Source organism: Mesoplodon bidens (genome assembly GCF_964165515.1).
Source record: "Mesoplodon bidens genome assembly, contig: HAP1_SCAFFOLD_378, whole genome shotgun sequence".
Taxonomy (NCBI): Eukaryota; Metazoa; Chordata; class Mammalia; order Artiodactyla; family Ziphiidae; genus Mesoplodon; species Mesoplodon bidens.
This window is the reverse complement of record NW_027672497.1, coordinates 230,194-249,186: the sequence shown is the minus strand read 5'-3', so window position 1 is coordinate 249,186 and position 18,993 is coordinate 230,194. Positions and strand designations below refer to the sequence as shown.

Sequence of the window (18,993 nt, the reverse complement as noted above, 5' to 3'; positions counted from 1 at the left end):
CCAGGGGACTCCTAGGTGGACAATGCGGATGGCAAGGTACCTCTTGCCCCTGGCTCTCCCCCGCCCCCCGGGCCCATGCAGGCACATCCCGCCTGCCTACTTCTCTGCTTCTGGGGACAAAGCTTTCCTTTTCCTGAACCCCTCCCCCCAAAACGTCCCTGCCCCTTCCTAGGGGACCTGTCTCCTGGGTGGTGGTGAAGTTTCCAGCGAGTAAAAATGCAACCCCTTCCTCGCGCCCCGCCTCCCCCAGACAGAGAGGAGGAAAAGTGCTTTCCTCCACTCAGCTTTGTAACTCAGGGAGGAGGCGAACCAGGCGGGTGGTGGAAGGACAGCCTGAAATGTGTGCGCTGCCTGGTTTCGTGATAGGTGACCGTCCGGAGATTTTGAAAGCGGCCTGAGCCCAGTTCCGACTATGATCTTTCGCCGGCCAAACAGGACCAGAAGCCCTTGGACTGTTTGCAGCAATTGTTACCTGCTTCCCAGGCCTCGCAGCTGACATGCTCAAGCTCCCCTCCAGAGACCACTCAGTCCCGCCCGATGCCACCGGAAGCGCGGAGACTTATTGTCAATAAGAATGCGGGCGAGACCCTCCTACAGCTGGCCTCCCGGGTTGGCTACGAGATGAACATCCTTGTGGGTGCCCCGGATCAGGATCCGCTGGCTGCTGCTCCTTGGGTGGGGGACACACTGGCTGGGGATGGGGGGCGGGTCTCAGAGCCCAGCCCCCTCCACGTGGCGGGCTGGGCTGGGTGTTCCAGCAGGGTGTTTGCGTTGGCTCCCACTCACACTGTGGGCTGTTTGTTGGCTTGTTCAGTCGTGGTGTGAAAAGAAAGGCAGGCCTCTCTGATGTTCCGTTCCCGTTCCGGCAGGTAGGCTGCTTCGGCCAGTCTGGCTCACTTATCTCTGATATAAAATCTGACCTAACCCAGGGCTTGGCGACCAGGGGAATTTTAATGAGCCCTTTTGGATTCTGAATAGCAAGAAGGAGAGTAGGAGAGTAGTTATTAGCTCTACTAACTTGTGCTGTTTGGGGCAGAGTGATGCCCCTGTTGTGGGATAGCGGGTGGGACGTGTCTGTGCAGAGTAGGGGTGGGAGTCGGGCAGACCTGAGCAGTCTCTTTCTGAGAGGGCACGGGAGCCGAGGGCTGATGGGCGGGGAGCAGGGCTTGAGCCTTGCACAAAACTCCCTGTCCACACTGCTGTATCCCAACCCAGCACGGCTGATGACAGTGATAGCTTCTATTGCTAGAGCAACATAGAAAGATAGCTGATATCTGCCTAAGCCCCTGTGATCTGTAGTAACTCCTTTCACCCTGTTAACATCTTCACTTGGGAGTAACGAGTAGTAGCCCACTCTCGGATGAGGAAACTGAGCCTCAGAGGGGTTAGCTGATACCCGTACCGGTAGCAATCCAGCAGTGCTCCACAGCCCACCACGCTCCTCAGCAAGACTGGCTCACACTGGAATTGCCCTTTTGACAGTTCAAAACCTCTGTGAGACAGATGACTCTCTCTGCCCTGTGCAGTTCCCCCACCATACTTGTCAGTAGCAATTGTGATGTAATAGCCCACAGGGCAAAGACATTTTTCTGTGCTGGCATCAGCCCTCTGGGAGTTGAATGGTGACAGTAAAACGCGGTTCAGCAGGCTGAGCGTGGAGGTGTGGCTGAGCACTGGGGTGGCAGGACCCAGGCTGGCCCGGAGCCCTGGCGCCCACACCCTCAGCCAGCTCTGTGCCCCTGTCCCCCGTCTCCCGTCGTGTCCCCCCACCCCGGTCCATAGTGCCGTGAGCCCTTGGAAGTGTGCCTGCCTTGGCCCTAAGGCATGACTGTGGGTGGGTAGTTGGAAGCACTAGGGCTATGCTTAGTTTGGGGTGTTTTTTTGTTGTTGTTGTGGGTTGAATGTGCTGTTGTTTATATCTACACGTCTCTTGGAGACCTGTCCATTAGCTAGAGAGCACTTTGTGGTAGTTAGCGCAGTTACTTGCAGGTGAAGTCCAAGGAGCACCCAGTTGGTTTCCCAAGAGCTGAGAGCGGGCGCCTAGGAGGACAGAGCAGATGTTGCACATAGTGTGGAGCTAGACCCCCCGTGGTTGAAAAGATAGTCTCCTTGCTTCCAGCAAACGCTGGAGGTGGGGGGGAGACCCCTAACCCCAACTTTTGGGTTAGGGTTGAGAAAGTAGACTCCCGCTTCCAGCAAATGCTGGAGATGGGGGGGCGGGGTGCTGCTGCACCCGCCGTGGAGGGCGGGGCTCCGAGCCCCACCTGTGAACTTGGCATCATTTCCAGCAGTCTCCCTTTGGGACCAGAGACGTCAAAAGACCCTCGTTGGTCCTCTAAGACAGTTTCCATTTTGGTTTGGTGGCTCTGAGGCCTGCACCAAGGGGCACTTGATCCATACTTTTTTAGGCTACCTGGCCTTTGATTGCACAGGAAGCCTTGGGAATGTTTAGGGTCGGATTTGTTTTTTTCTTCAAATGTAAATTTCAATATGTAGATTCCACAGATCACCAGTGTTGATGCTGAACATTGTGACAAGTAGATGAACGCTTTCAACTTTGATTTCTCTGGGCAGAAATTTCTGGGATTTCTCTGGGCAGAATTTTAAATGTTGGGATGATGGCCCAGTTGGGAGATGTGGCAGCTTCAACCTTTTCAAATTGAAGGACAGTTTGCTTAAGCAGATAAGGGTGTGGTTTGGGAGGGTTTTCCTGAAGTTTTGTCTTCAGCATTCTTGGTTATTTTCTTCTGCTTAGCCAAAGATACCATGTGCAGTATAACGGCTGTCTGAGCTTTATGTCATGATAATCTGGTTCTGGAAGTTTAGAAACACACTCTGGCTTCAGATCCGCGTTAAATAGATCACTTGCGTGGCCAAAGACCTCAAACCTTTCCGTCCTGGGAAAAAGGCTTCTATTTCTTAGGCTAAAACGCCCGTGTGCAACCACATGCTTGTGCCTTTAGCGGTGATGGTTAAATTTTCTATGAATTCAATAAGTCATGTTTTTTAAAAAGTTAATGAGGCATTTAATTAATTAACAACGTCGGGCTTATGGCCTTTATGGTTACATTTTGCGGGTAATGGCATTCGGCTTATAGCCGCTGAACAGAGAGCTGTCCGACAAAAGCAGTTTGACTATGCTCCGGAATGTCTGGGCTGCCCTTCAGACACTCCCGTTTATTTCTAGCGGAGAAAATAAACCAAGGAATGTGTTGCGTCGACAGACTCGCCCCGCCTCTTCACCTTTCAGTTAGAGAAAGTGTTGGTGGCGATGGTTGCCATCCATTTAGAGGCCATCACCCTCCTAGCTAGGAGAGTGTAGTTAGCCCACTTGACCCCCAACAGAGAAGGCCTGTGGGATGCTCGTCACAGCTGGATTGCATCCCTCTAACTGGGGCCCTCTGGGGCCTTTTGAATCTTCCCAGCTGACCAGGTACCAAAGACCTGAGTTATAGGTCTAGTACTTGATGTTAATTGAACTTGGGGTTTAATATCTCTGGGCCTCAGTTTCCAAGTGTTGAATGAGGATGGTACTACCTTCCTTTCCTGGTAGCTCCTGGGTTCCTGTGGGTGACAGAAGACATCCTCATCTGGGGAAATGAGAAGCACTGTGTAAATAGTGGGATCAACGTGGTTGAGTTAGGACAGCCCGTGGCAAAAAGTCTGACCTGGCCGTGGGGCTACTGCTGCCTTTGCTGCCATCTTCCAGGAGAAGAGAGTTGACTTACCCATCAGCTTGGACGGCCTTTCATTTCTAGGTACCCTTGAATCTGCCCTAGTAGTGATGAAGGTTTCCAGGTGAAGGCCATGATTGTCACAGCAAATAAACCCTGGGTTGAGTAAATTGATGTGTGCACAGCAGTTGGTGGCGTTCAGAGCTGATCCCAGAGCCACATGACAGGGCCTCTCCCTGGCTGGGGCACACAACTCATTAGCTTGCAGCCGTCCACTCAAGTCTGGCTAGTGAGGGCCTGCTAAAAGAGCAGCAGCTTCATGCGGTATCCTGGATACCAGGGCTCGGGGCAGGTGGCCTGGGAGCCCAGAGGATTGTGGGCTTTTTGGCAGGTTGTGATGTAAACGGAGAAATGCATTCGTTGGCATGCCTTTTCTCTTCCTCCTCTTGTTTTGGAAGGGAGCTGCTGCAGTGACCTGAAGTAACAGGGCACCGATGGCCAGGTTTACCAGCATGCCCCATTGGTTTCACGTGGTAAGCAAATGGAACATTCTAGTTTGCTCCCAAGTGAGTGGTCACCTTTGATTGGTGTGTCCTCCAAAGGGCATAAAAGGTTTTACAGAACCCATCTCGCACTTATGGGCGGCTAGAATGACCCCCTTTTTGGGTTTAACAGACGAGTTACCTGAGAGATGTCACAAGGAGGCCTGTTCTGACCCCATCCCATCCCCCCTTACCCAGCAGACCATGTGCTGGGCCACATGCACGTTCCGCCTACTCCCAGCTCTCAGAACCTGACGGCTCTCTGCTGGGCACGACTTACCCAGTATAAACAGTATAACGTGTTTTCTGGTGGCAAATGCTTTCCATGTGTCTGAAAACTTTCTTAAGGTAATAAAACATTGAATAAATTCCTGCTCTGCTTACTGGGAGTGGTTCATATTAATATTTTAACAAGCCAAAGAAAGAAGGTTAAAAACAGTGATTCTAATGCACAGTGTTGACACAGAACATCTCCGGGGGTGGGGTTGGGCGGTGAACGTTTTATTTGATTCTTGAAATGTGGAGGTTGCAGCCTGTGGTGTATCAGGTTCCTGTCATTAACTTGAGTAAATATGAAAATTTTTGACTGATTCTGCCCCGAGAGGGTGGAGTGAGGCAAAATAGAGGGTGGGGTTATTGGAGGCATTTTGTGTCATTCCTCGAGGATGGAGGGAGAGAGCTTCTCTTTAACTCTACTTAACATACAGACAAGAGCATCTGAGGCCCAGGTTCTGATTTGTGGTCTTAACAGGGGGCACGAGGATGTAGCTGACCTGGGTGTCCCTGCTTTTCTAAGCTGGGGAATGTTCTCCGGCTGATTGAAGCTCTCTTTAAGTGTTGGTCATCCATACTTTTATCTAAACTTGTGTTATCGTCCACTGCCACCGACTGAACAGACCCATCAAGTGAGAATGGTCTGTGCTTGGCAATGTGTCATCTAAGATGTTAGCAGCCGTGACACCTCTGTACTGGTCACGTCGGCCCCTGGGCTGAGGGCTTTCATCGCTATCCGAATGCGTCCTCTCAGCAGCCCTGTGGAAGCTTGGAGAAGTTCAAGGGTAACTTGCCCATGGCCAGGCCACTGGTGCAGCAGAGCCTTAGACAACACTGTCTGCATCTCCAAGCCCTTCTCACGCACTCTCGCCCACCACCAGGATCCTGCCGCCTGCCCGCGCCATGGTGGGCTTTTGGCCCCAAGGATGTATGCCTTTGAAAGTGGGTACCGCCAAGCTATGGGGAGGTCACCCTTACAAGTTTCACTGTATGGTGGTCTGATGGTATTTCCTCTCCTCTCCTCTCCTCTCCCCGTAGGAAGTGGTCTTGTACTGCCTGGAGAACAAGATTTGTGATGTGAACCACTGCAACAACGCGGGTTACTGTGCCCTGCACGAGGCTTGTGCAAGAGGTTGGCTCAACATCGTACGATACCTCCTTGAATATGGCGCTGATGTCAACTGCAGTGCCCAGGATGAAACCGGGTCAGTGGCGGTCTTGATCTTGGCCTGGCCCTTTTGGGGAATAGCCAGTGGTTCTCAGGGTGTGCGGGGATCCCCAGAAGGAAAGATGGAGAGTGAGTGCCATGTAAGCACACTGGTGGCGGAGTCCTCTAGAATGGAATCGGACAGATCTTTCTGGCAAATTTACATAGAACTTTAAAAGTCTGTGACGCTCTTATGGACAGAATTCCCTGAAAATGTTGAGCCTGCATGAATAATCAGGGGTGTTCTCTTTTAAGACCCTGGACTCTCCACCAGCATCTGTTGAATCACAATCTTGAACATATATGTGAGTTGAAAGTTGCAGGAGTACAGACAGGTCCAGTGGCAACTGGCTTGATAGGACCTGCCGTGTCCACCCACATCCCCGGGCCTGGCCCCCACTCTGTCCTTGACCTCGGTTTATTGGCCAGAGGCCCAGGTCTGAGTCAGCCCAATCATCTTCCCGGTTGTACCTGGGATGCCACCACGAGGCAGGGCACTGGGGCTTTCCTGACGGTCATAACATTAGCAAAACCGTAAGGTATTTGGTGGCTCATGGTTTCCAAATAGCATCCTTTCTGGATGGGACTGCGGACAGTGTTCCTGACCCCAGCGGATACGGGCAGGAGGACTCTGTATCCTCCTGAGAACTCGCCCTGCCTTTCGACTGCTTCTGGGGGAGAGGGTTGATCACTCATCTCCAAGTTGGTTTCAGGAGAGGTTCCACTTTGCCCCTAGTTTCTTTTACAAACTGCACTTTTTGGGTTTTGTTTGTAATGGTATAACAATGGCTTGTCGTATCTGCTTCCATGATGCTGTGGTTCTTCCCCCCACCCCGCCGTACGTTACCTTCTTACAGTCTGTCACTGTTTAAGTTCATTGGAAACGTTTTCATCGTGGCCTGAGTTCCTCCTTGGGCCATGCATTAAGAGAGATTTGCATTGAAGAATTAGGCCTGAGATGGTCCCTTCACCTGTCCCGTAAAGGGTTATGTGTTGAAATAACAGAGTGATTTGTCCCAGCGACCGTACACTCACCACCTCGGTGAAATAGCGCGCCTACGAGGCTTGGCCGCACACGCTCGATATTGCCCCGTGTCCTTAGAAGCAAGCATCGCGTGCACAGGTGTAATCCTCCGCACCTCTCCTAGGCCTCTCCACGATGCTGTCAAGAATGATCATCTCGAAATTGTCCGCTTGCTCCTCTCCTACGGTGCTGATCCTACCCTGGCTACGTACTCAGGTAGAACCATCAAGAAAGTGAACCACAGCGAACTTCTGGAGAAGTTCTTAACAGGTACGGCAGAGTTCAAGACACGGTCTTGTTCAAGCATCTAGACGGTGACTTCACAGCCTTTCACCTGGGTTCCCCCTACCCCCACCCTCGTTTACTCTAAGTGACCCTTTACTGGGAAAAGCGGCCCAACGTTAGTCTGTCAAAGAAGAGATACATACTTTGAGTTTTGCGAGGTGGGGGGCTGGAAAACTCTTAGCTAGCCAGGCTAGCTTTTGTTTGGCAGGCTGGGGCGGTGAGGCGGGCAGTCCCTCAGGAAGGCGGGTGGACGTGTGGGGAGGTTTCAGTCAGATACCTGGAGGCGTGTGCAGTGGGACTTGTCAGGAGGTGACACCAGCCCCAGCGTGAGATGTTCCCGAACTCCAGCAGCATTTGCCTCTTACCAGCAGGCGTTATCTTGTTTCTCTCTCTCTTTCTCTCTCTCCCCCTCTCTCTGCAGGCTTTAAATAACCTGCAGGCTCCTGACGACGGTAACCCCGGTTGCTCTTCGGAGTTCTCTGGCAGCTGTGTGTGTGGTGAGCAGCCTTGTTCATTTCAGTTGGGCTTGTGGGGGTGGGGCTGGGGGTGGTGGTGGTGCTGTGAGCAGGGCTTGCTTGGGAAAGAATTTTTCCAGGGTCCTTTTTGGAGAGCAGCTGGAATCTTGCTCCAGCTTACTGACCTCTCTCTTGTTTGCCGCCCCCCCCCCCGGTTAGAACCAGATGATGAAAGTGGTTACGATGTTTTAGCAAATCCCCCACGACCGGAGGACCAGGATGACAGCAACGAGGCCTATGGTGACCTATTGGAGTTTGAATTTTCCGAAGACCCCGTTTTGTCGTGTTATAACGTCCAGGTGTCCGTCGCTCAGGGGTAAGCGTGGCCAGCATGTGGTCGAGAGCCAGCCCAGCTGTTCTGTGGGGTGGCAGGAGTTAGAAATCCCCTTCAGCAGATGAGGGTGGCTGGGTTGGGGGGTGAGTGAATCCCTCACCAAGTGTCCACCGACCTCACATAATGCAGTGGAACTTTTCCAGAAAAGTTTGTAGGGTGGGAGGTCTCCCCAGCCAACTGCCCTCATTGGAACACACCCCTAGAGCCCAAAGGACACGGGAGTCAGCGACTGCAATTGCACAGTTTCAGTCAGTAAACTCTTGGGGAAGGGATCCACCCCAAACGGCTACCATAGGGGCCGTCCAAGGCGCGTGAGGTCCACGGGACGATACTGATGTGTACCGTCTTCTCGTATAAGATTAGAGAAAGCCGTATGTGGCACCTGGGATCTTATGTGTCTTCAGATTTGCTTAGATCGAGTCTTGTCCCCACGGTCGGGCCACTGTGCCCGATGACCAACCCTTCGGAGTGAACACATCAGGACATCTTGCTCTGCTGTGTGTTGACCCCGGTGCTTAAGGAGTAGCATCCTCCTTGGACTCTGAGGCTGGGAACGTGTCTGCCTTTGTGGTGACATTGTATTCGGGATAGAGATCATAAAGCGTGGCAGGGTATCAGGAAGGATTGTACCACCTCCCTTCTCGAAAGAGCCTCACTCCCGGCAGCATTGAGGGGCGGGTTGGAGGTGTGGGAAAGGCAAGGAAAGCCAGGTGACCTCGAGTGTTTCTCATGCTCTCTCCGTGAGGGCCGGAGGAGAGGAGAGGTCAAAGAGGTGTTTGCCATCTCCCTTGGGTTGGCATACAGACTGGTTTTCCCCAGTGACTAGAACGGGGTGCACTTACTTGGAGAGGGGTGACCTGAGTTGTGGCCAGAGCCAAGGCAGCACTGGGGTGGCCTTCAACGAGGCTCATTCAGGGGCGCTGCTCCTGCTTTTGTCTAAGTTGGCTGATCCGCCCTAGGTGGTCTCTTAACACATGCACATGAGTCCAGAGTTCCCCCGCTAGAAGTAGATCTTCCGGGCTTCCCTGGTGGCACAGTGGTTAAGAATCCGCCTGCCAGTTCAGGGGACACAGGTTCGAGCCCTGGTCCAGGAAGATCCCACATGCCACGGAGCAACTAAGCCCGTGCGCCAGAGCTACTGAGCCTGCGCTCTAGAGCCCGTGAGCCACAACTAGAGAAAGCCCGTGCGCAGCAACAGGCCCAACGCAGCCAAAAATAAATAAATAAATAAAATTAAAAAAGAAAAAGAAGAAGTAGATCTTCTAAGGACAGTGAGAAGTGGGGTGGGGGTGGGGTAATCAAAGTGGAAGTAGCAGGCCCTTTCACCGCCAGGAGACGGGTAGTTCCTGGTTGGGAGCGCCTCTCATTTTGCCGGAAACTCAAACCACTGTCCTTTCTCTGGTGTAGGCCTCGTAACTGGCTGTTGCTCTCAGACCTGCTCAAGAAACTGCAAATGTCCTTCTGCATATTCCGCTGCAATTTCCCAAATGTGGAAATTGTCACCATCGCGGAGGCCGAGTTCTGCCGGCAAGTGTCGGCAAGTCTCTTATTCTCTTGCCCCAAAGACCTGGAGTCCTTTAATCCGGAAAGTAAGGAGCTCTTAGATCTGGTGGAGTTCACGAACGAGCTTCAGACTCTCCTGGGCTCATCCGTGGAGTGGATCCTCCCCAGAGACCTGGACTCAGACGACGCCTGGTGAGCTCGCCGGGGCCCGCCGTGTACAGTGTGTCATGGTGTTAATCCTTGTGCATATGTGTCACAATACGACTATTTCTGTAAAGAAAGGACACGATGAGACACAACTCCAGTCGGAAGGACTTCAAAACATGTTTTTTTCTTTTTAAAATTTTAAGTCAGTTTTTATGAAGTTGTTAATAAAGTTTCTTTACTTTTCAATGTACACATGCTTTGGAATATGTTTGTTTTTACTCGGAACAATTGTTTCTTTTCTTTTTTAAGGAGAAAAAAAGAAGGCAAAGGAGCTTCACACTTTGACTTAATTTCATACAAAGCTCCGATGACAGAGGCCATAACTGTTGAGAGTTGCTTTTGGGGCAAATTAAACCAGTAAAATTTTAAACTCCTCCTCCATATTAAAGGGATTGAATAAATTGGCCACTTTGGTGCACCTGTGTCCTGCGAATTGTCCAATTGGAGATGGAGGTTTAGAAAGTGAGTTTCAGTCTTGTTTAAGTCTCTTCCCATCAGACTGGTCTCGTGATTTCCTACACACCATGTTACTTCCTGTCTACCTTTCCTTGGTGTTGTTCATGCCTGGATTGTCTCCTGTACCTGCTCAAACCTTGGTCCATTCTCATTTGTACCATGGAAGTTTGTCATGCCGGATACTGTCAGAACTAATTTTACTTAAGTTTGCGTTAAGGTGCAAAGCACACTTTTTGTATATTTTCTGTTTTTTGTGTTTGTGTATATTTTATGGTTTTGCTTCAAGAAATATTATGGGAAGGGAAATAGCAAGATGTAAAGAGCAAAAAAGTCATCATTCTCTTTCAATTGTTAGAACATCTATCTGAAATCATAATTATGATGCACTGTGGTATGTGTTAAATTAGTAAATACATGTAACGTCCCGTAGGAGCAGCAAACTCAGTGGTGTTGGTGAGGGTGTGTCATGGAAGTAATCACAAAGCAGGTGACTGTTGGTTGGGGTCCTGAAACATTAGTGTGCCTTCCCTGTGTCCAGTAGTGGTCTGGAGGGGTCAGGAAGCCTGCCTTTGAATTTGAGGGAACAGAGGGTTTGAGGTCCTCTCCTATTGCTCTAGTACACTGCACAGCAGCAGTATACTGGGTTTACAGTTGACGTTTAAATCGCTGATTGATCATTAAGATTGGGATGTATCTTTGGAAATGAAAATAGGAAGAATCGTATGCTTTTTCTTTTTTTTCCTATATCTGAAAAGGTATGTAGTACTTTGCTGAGTGGTTGGGAATCAAGTTTGCAGTATTCAGTGTATTCAGTTTTAGTATCTAAGTAGAATTAAACTGTTGCTGTAAACGGGAATAGCACTTTGTTACTGACAAGTTTTAGAATGCATCTGTTCGTCAATTACCTGTTTGGGAAGATTGTAGTTAATGATTTTGAGAATGTGGCTATAAACCTCCAACTGACTCAAGAAAAGCAAATAAGTCAAGATTGACAAATGTATAGGCTCTTCATCTTATTGTGTGTGTGGGTTTTTTTTTTCCTTTTAGTTATTTGTCAAGGTATAAAGAATTCTATCACACTTAAGACAAGTTAAGTAAACGTCACAGGGTGTATTCTGACATGGCATGGAGCAGATCCCATGGCCTAGATCTTAAAGGTGATTTTATGTTTAAACTTTCATGAAAACATATGTGCTTGAAACACATTAATATATTGATACAGAGGGCAGTTAATTTTTGTCTTTTTTGTGTGTGTGTGTGGTACTGTTGTGGCCTCTCCCATTGCGGAGCACAGGCTCTGTATGCGCAGGCTCAGCGGCCATGGCTCACGGGCCTAGCCGTTCCACAGCATGTGGTATCTTCCCGGACCGGGGCACGAACCCATGTCCCCTGCATTGGCAGGCAGACTCTCAACCACTGCGCCACCAGGGAAGCCCTAATTTTTGCCTTTTGATACATGTGAGCGCAGCTTTCATTTTGCTGAAAGAATATGACCAGTTTTCAGTTTGGGATTCTACCATTTAGGAAAGATAGTCCACTTAATTTTAGAAATAAGAGATTTAATATATAATACCTAATAATACTTTTATGTATGTTTTTTTACTGAAAACATTTATTGTAATACTGTGAAGGAACTATGCCATTCTAGTCTTTAAGACTTAAATGAATCAAGTGTTTATTAGCTGTTGTAGTTTTTAAACTAATAAAAGTCAGTACATCAGCAATTTGTAAATACAGTTTTTGAAATAATGCCTTAACAACTTTACAGTGGTTATAATGACTGTATTTAGGCCTAAAGTTAGTTAATAATTTGACATGAAGGCTTTTTAATAGTTTGATGGTGCAGATAAGGGATAGGTAAACTCTGGCTGGTGGGCCAGATCCAGCCCGTCGCCTGGCTTTGTAAAGGAAGTTTTTCTGGAACATAGTCGCACCCATTGTTTACGTGGTAGTTGTGGCTCCTTTCACCCTACACCAGTGGGGCCGAGTAGTTGCAACAGAAACTGTATAGCCCACAAATCTGGAAATGTTTAAATTTACATTTTAAAAATTGAAAAATTCTTTGAGCCTATACAGGGCGAGTCCATTGACCCCTGAGGTAGAAAACAGTCAGGAACTTGGGTGCGGAAGCCAAATGGCCTAGGTTCAAATTCCCTTTCTCCCATTTCATAGCTAGTGACCATGGGCAAATCACTTAACCTCTATGCCTCATTACGAGGTTTAAATGCACTTATTTGTATAAATAGTGCCTGGCACATACTAAGCACTGTGTAAGTGATTGCTGTTGTTTCTGCTTGGAGTTTTAATAAGTTATTGTTAATAGAAAAATGACACTAATGATTTTCCTTTTAGAGTAACAAAGGCAGTTTGAGTCTTTTACTTTTTCTGGAATGTAATAAGACTTTTTTCATTGACAGTCAGTGTTCCCTGTTACCAAAATTTACTTTATGAATATAAAGAATTGAATGTCTTCAAGACAGTACTTTTGCTTAAATGTCAAACCATTATTTTCCCAAGGCACATCAAACTGGCTCTGCATAGTCCAGGCCTCTAAAGCTTGTGTGCACACCCTAGGTAGCATGTGAGATACATTTTGTAAATATAGTTTTTTAAATAATGCTTGAGACTTCCCTGGCGGTCCAGCAGTTAACACTATGTGCTCCCAATGTAGGGGGCTTGGGTTCGATCCCTGCTCAAGGAACTAGATCCCACATGCCTGCCATAACTAAGAGCCCACATGCCACAACTAAAAGATCCGGCATGCTGCAACTAAAGACCCGGCACAGCCAAACAAACAAACAAGCAAATAAATAAATAAATCTTTATAAAAAAATAAGTAAAATAAAATAATGCCTTAGGAGTTAGGAAAAGAAAATATTAGAACATTTTTACCTTTGTATTATTTTTAAAAATCTGTGTAGTTTATCATGTACATAAATTCTATGTATGGAACTTTGTGTATATAATTTGTTAATAAATAAGATGCATGTTTAAAAGTTTTCTTATGGTTTGCCCAGTCAGGTGTTTGGAGGCCATTGGAGGACAGGATGATGAAATATAGGGCCTCAGCAAAGATAGAATTTAGAACCAATTCCCTGACTTAGAAGATAAGGAAAATAATTCATAGACTGTAATTGAGTTGTCCAACTTTGCATAAGTGTTCAGAAACAGGAAATGCAGTGGCTAGAATCCAATCACTGACCGAGCAGAATCTGGGTCACTGGACTCGTAAACCAGAAGTGACTGTTGAATTTCTCAGGTTGATGCTCCTGGCATATATGCTTGATCTGTGTGTGTGTGTAACTCTCTGACATAATAAGCCATACTCAGGCACACCCTGTTTCCTTATTCAAGCATCTTAATTTCATCCCATTAAATCTTTGAAGTATCCGACTACCAGAAGGCATGAAGAAACCTGGGCTGAGAGTCTTCATTCCAGGAGACCTGATCTTGACTGCATGGCTGGTTTGAGGCGCATCACTCTGAACTGCAACACGCTCATTGGTGACCTGGGTGCAAGGGCTTTGGCAGAATCTCTTAGGATTTATGGCTTAGAGGGAAATTCTAAAATTGAAAATATTGAATTTTTAATATGAAATATGCTTAGCTTTTGGCATGATACTATTGTGATAGGATTTTTTTTTTTTTTTTTTTTTTTTTTGCATTACGCGGGCCTCTCACTGCTGTGGCCTCTCCCATTGCGGAGCACAGGCTCCAGACGCGCAGGCCCAGCGGCCATGGCTCATGGGCCTAGCCGCTCCGCGGCATGTGGGATCTTCCTGGACCGGGGCACGAACCCGTGTCCCCTGCATCGGCAGGTGGAATCTCAACCACTGCGCCACCAGGGAAGCCCCTGTGATAGGATTTTTTAAAGCCTCATTTTACTGATAGCTTTTATTTTGCTTTTCAACTTTCTCCAAGAGTTGCATATATCCTTTACAGAAAATACAGAGTAACAAGAGAACCTATAATTTTAATACCCAGATATAATCACTGTTCATTTTGGCGTATATACTTTCAGTCTTTTTTTCTTCTACAAATATGTATGTACACTTAGGGATTCCAAAAATAGAATTGTAGTATACTTGCTATTTCACATTCCTGCTTTTTTCACTTAAAGATGTATCATGTAGTATTGCGTCGTATTGATGTCCCATAGTTTAATCAATTCTTTGCAATTCTATTTAAACAGTTTGCTTTTCCCTGTCAGAAACAATGTGAATACGTTGTATATACGTCTCTGTGTGCATCGGGATTACTTCTGTAGAATAAGGTACTACAAGTGGAATGACTACGTGTGACCTATTTTTAAGACATTTGATACACATGGCCAAATTACCACCCAGAAAGGCTATGCCAATTTGTAGTCCACCCCAACAGTAGATGTGAAGCCTGCCTCTCACAAACACTGGCCTGTAGCACTTGTAAAAACATGTGAAACTACAAAAATGAGTACCTGTCCATTTTCTATGCAAGTGGGATTACTCCAAATTTTATAACTTTTTTCAATTAATTTAGTATGAGCATTTTAGCAAGTCAGTAAATTTGCATCTCCTACATCATTTTTTGTGATTGTTCAGTATTCCATTATATGAATATGCCACAGTGCACGTAGCTTATCCATTCTTGTATATAAGCTTTGTCCAGTTTTTCAGTTACAAATAGTACTCTGATATATATCCTTACCTATATCTCTGACTATTTCTTTTGGTTAAATTCTTAGAAAGAGAGTTGTTGGATCCAAAGTGTATAGACATTATTTAAAGGCTTTTCTTACAGAATCTTGGCTTCATCTGATAGGACAATAACCACATTTTGTTTTATTTTGTATTCATCTGATTGACTGGTGAGGTTTACTGGCTGTTTGTATTAATTTGGCTATTTGGTTAATTATACCCTGTGTCCATTCTTCTGTAGTGAGAGTTTGTAAGGGTTGTATCATATCCTGTCAGATCCGTATGTCTGACTTGCTATTTCTGTGCGTCATGGGGGTGTTGAAAGACTCCAGTTATTTTAATGTGATGGTCCACACAACACTTAAACAAAAGACTCATGATAGTTTCCTTTCATGTAATAGTTTTTAATCCCTGTGCTTTAGTGATGATCCCTTTGGTTTAAATGAGTAGGTTGTTCAGCCCCAGAACTACTAGAATTCATGATCAGTTTTTCTGGTTTTTGTCTGACCTTTTACTGCGAGGGTTCTTGACCATCATACTTTCATGATAGGTTTTTAGTATGTATTCTCTATTCACACATTGTTGAAAGTTTTTATTATTTGTATCCTCTTAGACTTGTCTTTTTTTCCTCTAAAACTAACAGTTATTACATTTCTTCTATTTTGTTTTCCCCTTTGAACTAGTTTCAAGTGTGATTTGGAGCTGAAGATCATGATCAAAAGAATGCAGTGCATTTCTGAGCTCCACCAGGTTTTGCTTGTGAGGTTTACATGCCCCTGCTGCCCTTGCTAATTATGAACTGAGATTCATTTTGTGATGCTTTTTGCTCATAGGTTATATACAGTTATTCTTCAGTTCTGTAATTGTAAAATATGTAGTCTGATTTATTGGTACTAAAGCCAGGGTTATCATTGCACATCCAAGAAGAGGTTTTTAAATTGGATTATGCATTATGTGTGTGCGTATATGTTTCTGTTTTTTTAAATAGCCAAAATTACAAACCTGCCATGACTTGTCTTGTGCAGGACTCTTCCACACGTGAGAAAATGAGAGTTGTCTATATGTTAAATCTGTAGAGTTAGCAAGTGACCTCTTCTCTTTCATCGAAAGCACTTGACCTGCAGCAGTGCGGCCTCACCAGTGAAGGAGCAAAGGCTTTACTAAAGGCCCTTGAAACCAACAGAACTCTGCTCGTTCTGGATATAAGAAAAAATCTGCTTGTTGGTACGTGGTCACTTTTTTTAAATTGATAAACACATAGCAAAACAAAAAGAATTTGTTCAGATATTAACAGTTTTTTAAAACTTAATGTGTTTAACTTTCCTCATCATATACAGTTGGCCTTTGAACAACGTGGGCTTAGGGGTGTCGACCCCTACGCTGTTGAAGATCTGGGTATAAGTTTATAGTCAGTGGTTCCACATCTGTGGATTCAACCAACCTTGGATCATGTAGGATGATAGTACGTATGTATTGAAAACTATGCGTGTGTCAGTGGACCCGCGAGGTTCAAACCCATGTTGTTCAAGCTTCAACTGTACTTTTCTAGTGTTGCACTTCCCTTATGTTTTTAGCAGCTAATATACTAATTAAAGTTAATTATACTTGTCAATTTTTCTTATCTCTACTCTGAATAGAGGTGAACCTAGATACTAAGCCTGCTTCCACCAAGAGCATTCTTTCTTTCCTGTGCAGCCTCTGAATTCTTGCCAGGAGTACTTTATTCATTTGTCAGCTTCACAAGTAATTTTGTAATCATCTTCTGTGTGCCAGATACGGGTTTAGGGACTAGGGATAAAGCAGTGAACCAGACAGACAAAAGTCTTGCCCTCATGGAGCTTACATTCTAGTGAAGGAGATCAGATAGAAATGAGTAAACAGATAAGTCATATAACTTTAGAGAGTAGGAAGTGCAAAAGTATCTTAATGTAAGGAGAGTGAGGGAGAGCAGGTAGGACTCCATTGGATAGGTTTGTTAGGGGACAGCTTCACTGGAGAAGTGGCATTTGAACGGAGACCTGAATGAAGAGAGGAGCAAGCCATGGAAGATGTGGAGTAAGCACATTCCAGGACAAGGAGGCAATGAGTATGTAGGCATGTAGGTGGGTGGAGTATTTAAGGAAAAGCAAGGAGGCCAATCTGGGCAGAGTACCGAGTGAAGAAGAGTGTGGTAGGACATGAGGTCAAGGAGCTAGCCAGGGGTCTGCTCTTGTAAAGTCCTGAAGGCCAGAGTAAAGATGTGGATTATTCTAAATGAGTAGAGGGGTTTGAACTGGAAAAAGGCATGATCCAAATCGTATCTGAATAAGGTGACCTGGTATAGAGAAGGGACTTAGGAGGATAAAGATGAGGAACAGGGGGTTTCCCTGGTGGTGCAGTGGTTGAGAATCCGCCTGCCGATGCAGGGGACGCGGGTTCGTGCCCCGTTCCGGAAAGATCCCACATGCCGCGGAGCGACTGGGCCCGTGAGCCATGGCCGCTGAGCCTGCACGTCCGGAGCCTGTGCTCCGCAAGGGGAGAGGCCACAACTGTGAGAGGCCCGCGTACCGCAAAAAAAAAAAAAAAAAGAAGAGGAACAGGGAGACCAGTTAGGAGACTATCACAGTGCTCCAAATAAGAGATGTTTATGGCCTAGGTTAGGTTGGAAGTTTGCAGCAAGTGAAAAGTGGTTGAATTCAGGTTGTGTTTTGAGGGTGTAGCTCTCAAGACCTGCAGATAGATGTGAGGTATGAAGGAAATAGTAACAAGGAGACAAGTCGTTGATGATTATGTGTGCAACTGGGTAGTATCTCTTAGAAGAAGGGGGCTGATGGGAGGAGCAGCTTTTGAGGGAATATCAGGACTTGGTTTGTTATCTTGGATGCCCTGGTTTGATATCTTAGATGCTCTTTAGGTATCTAAGCGTCTGGACGGTGCTCAGACTGTACTTTGTATCCAAAGGTATCCAAAGCCACTTTAGATGCAAAATGTTTCAAGTTGACCTTTGCTGCTGCCAAAATAGTAGCCACTGTGGGCAGTCTGCAAGATGGCATCTTAGGTTTCTGAGGAAGAAATTAGAATACACAAAGGGGGAAATAAGTGTATAATTATATAATGTAGATTTCATATTTAAATGTATGGGAAAAGCAATAATTAGTTGGCTTTTGGTTTTAAATGGAAATAGCCACTCATTGGAAAATAATTACTCTAATTTCAATTCATTTTACTTTAGATCATTCTGTGATGAAAACAGTTACCAAAAAAGTTCTCCAGATGGAAGGAGTGCCAAGTCAGAGGTATATAACATGTTTCAGTTCTCTCGGAAGAATTTCTCTTTAATGGCTTGGTTTTCTTTCTTTCTTAAAATTATCAAGGTACTTTCTGCCATCTTAAAAGTAAGATTTGAGTCAAATCAAATGGTTTTTCTGTTTTTGAAAATGTTGTGTGATGCTTTAATTTAGGTTCCCAGATATGCAGATTGAAAACCTTTTAACTTTTTATTTTCTGTAACATATTATCGTTAGTCACAAATAGTGTTTTTTTTTTTGGTGATAAGAATGAATAGCAGGAGCAGCATTTGTGAAACCAAATCTAATATGAAACTGACTCTTTCTTGTGAGTAAATTTGAATTTTGAAACAGCAAAACAATAAGGTTTAATAAAAAGCAAAATAAATTTTTTATGTTTATAATCTGCCAATTTCCCAGAAAGAGTTTTGTGGTGACTTTAGTTATATACCAGATACATTAAAATCACCAGTGGACAACACATCTTTTATTCAGGTGCCCTCTGAAAGTTTTAAAAATTTGTTGACTTCATATCACTGAATGGTCCACTTTAAAATGGTTAAAATTATAAATTTTCTGTTTTGTGTAGCTTACCACAATTTTTAAAAAATGTGTTGTTTGAAGATTTTTGGGTTTTATAAAGGTATTGTATTAGCATAAAAAAGAAAAATTTAAGAGACCACCTCTAATCCCATTATCCTATCAAGCAATATTTACATTTTAATTTTCTCTTCCTGCTGTCTATAAACATAGTTCCACATAGCTTCAATATAATTTGCCATTCTTATCTTTTCATACTAAATTTCAATTCTGTGATTCGTAGTTATACTTTTTAACATTGCATTCACAAGGTTTCATTGAGTTGGTCAAGTTTTTAAATTGGTGAAAAATTGGAAATAACCTAAAATAAACTATTGTAAACATCTTCATAAATACAGCTTTTTTTTTTCTACTTCAAATTGTATGTTTTTGATTTTCTATTAATCAACTTGCTTGGACAATAGTGTATTAAATAAGTTGTTAAGAGTGTT

At 45.3% G+C, this 18,993-nt stretch overlaps 1 protein-coding gene across 1 annotated transcript; it reads left to right on the top strand.

Moving 5' to 3' along the window:
• Positions 1–3,258: 3,258 nt before the first annotated feature.
• LOC308610109 (BCL-6 corepressor-like) lies at positions 3,259–14,292 on the top strand (the record flags this gene model as incomplete). The annotated part of the gene is made up of 6 exons (XM_081259361.1): positions 3,259–3,834; positions 5,528–5,694; positions 6,845–6,990; positions 7,680–7,836; positions 9,262–9,395; positions 14,288–14,292. The coding sequence occupies exons 1-6, from the start codon at positions 3,808–3,810 to the stop codon at positions 14,290–14,292; spliced, it is 636 nt and encodes a 211-aa protein (XP_081115487.1). The 5' UTR covers positions 3,259–3,807.
• Between the last annotated feature and the right edge of the window lie 4,701 nt (positions 14,293–18,993).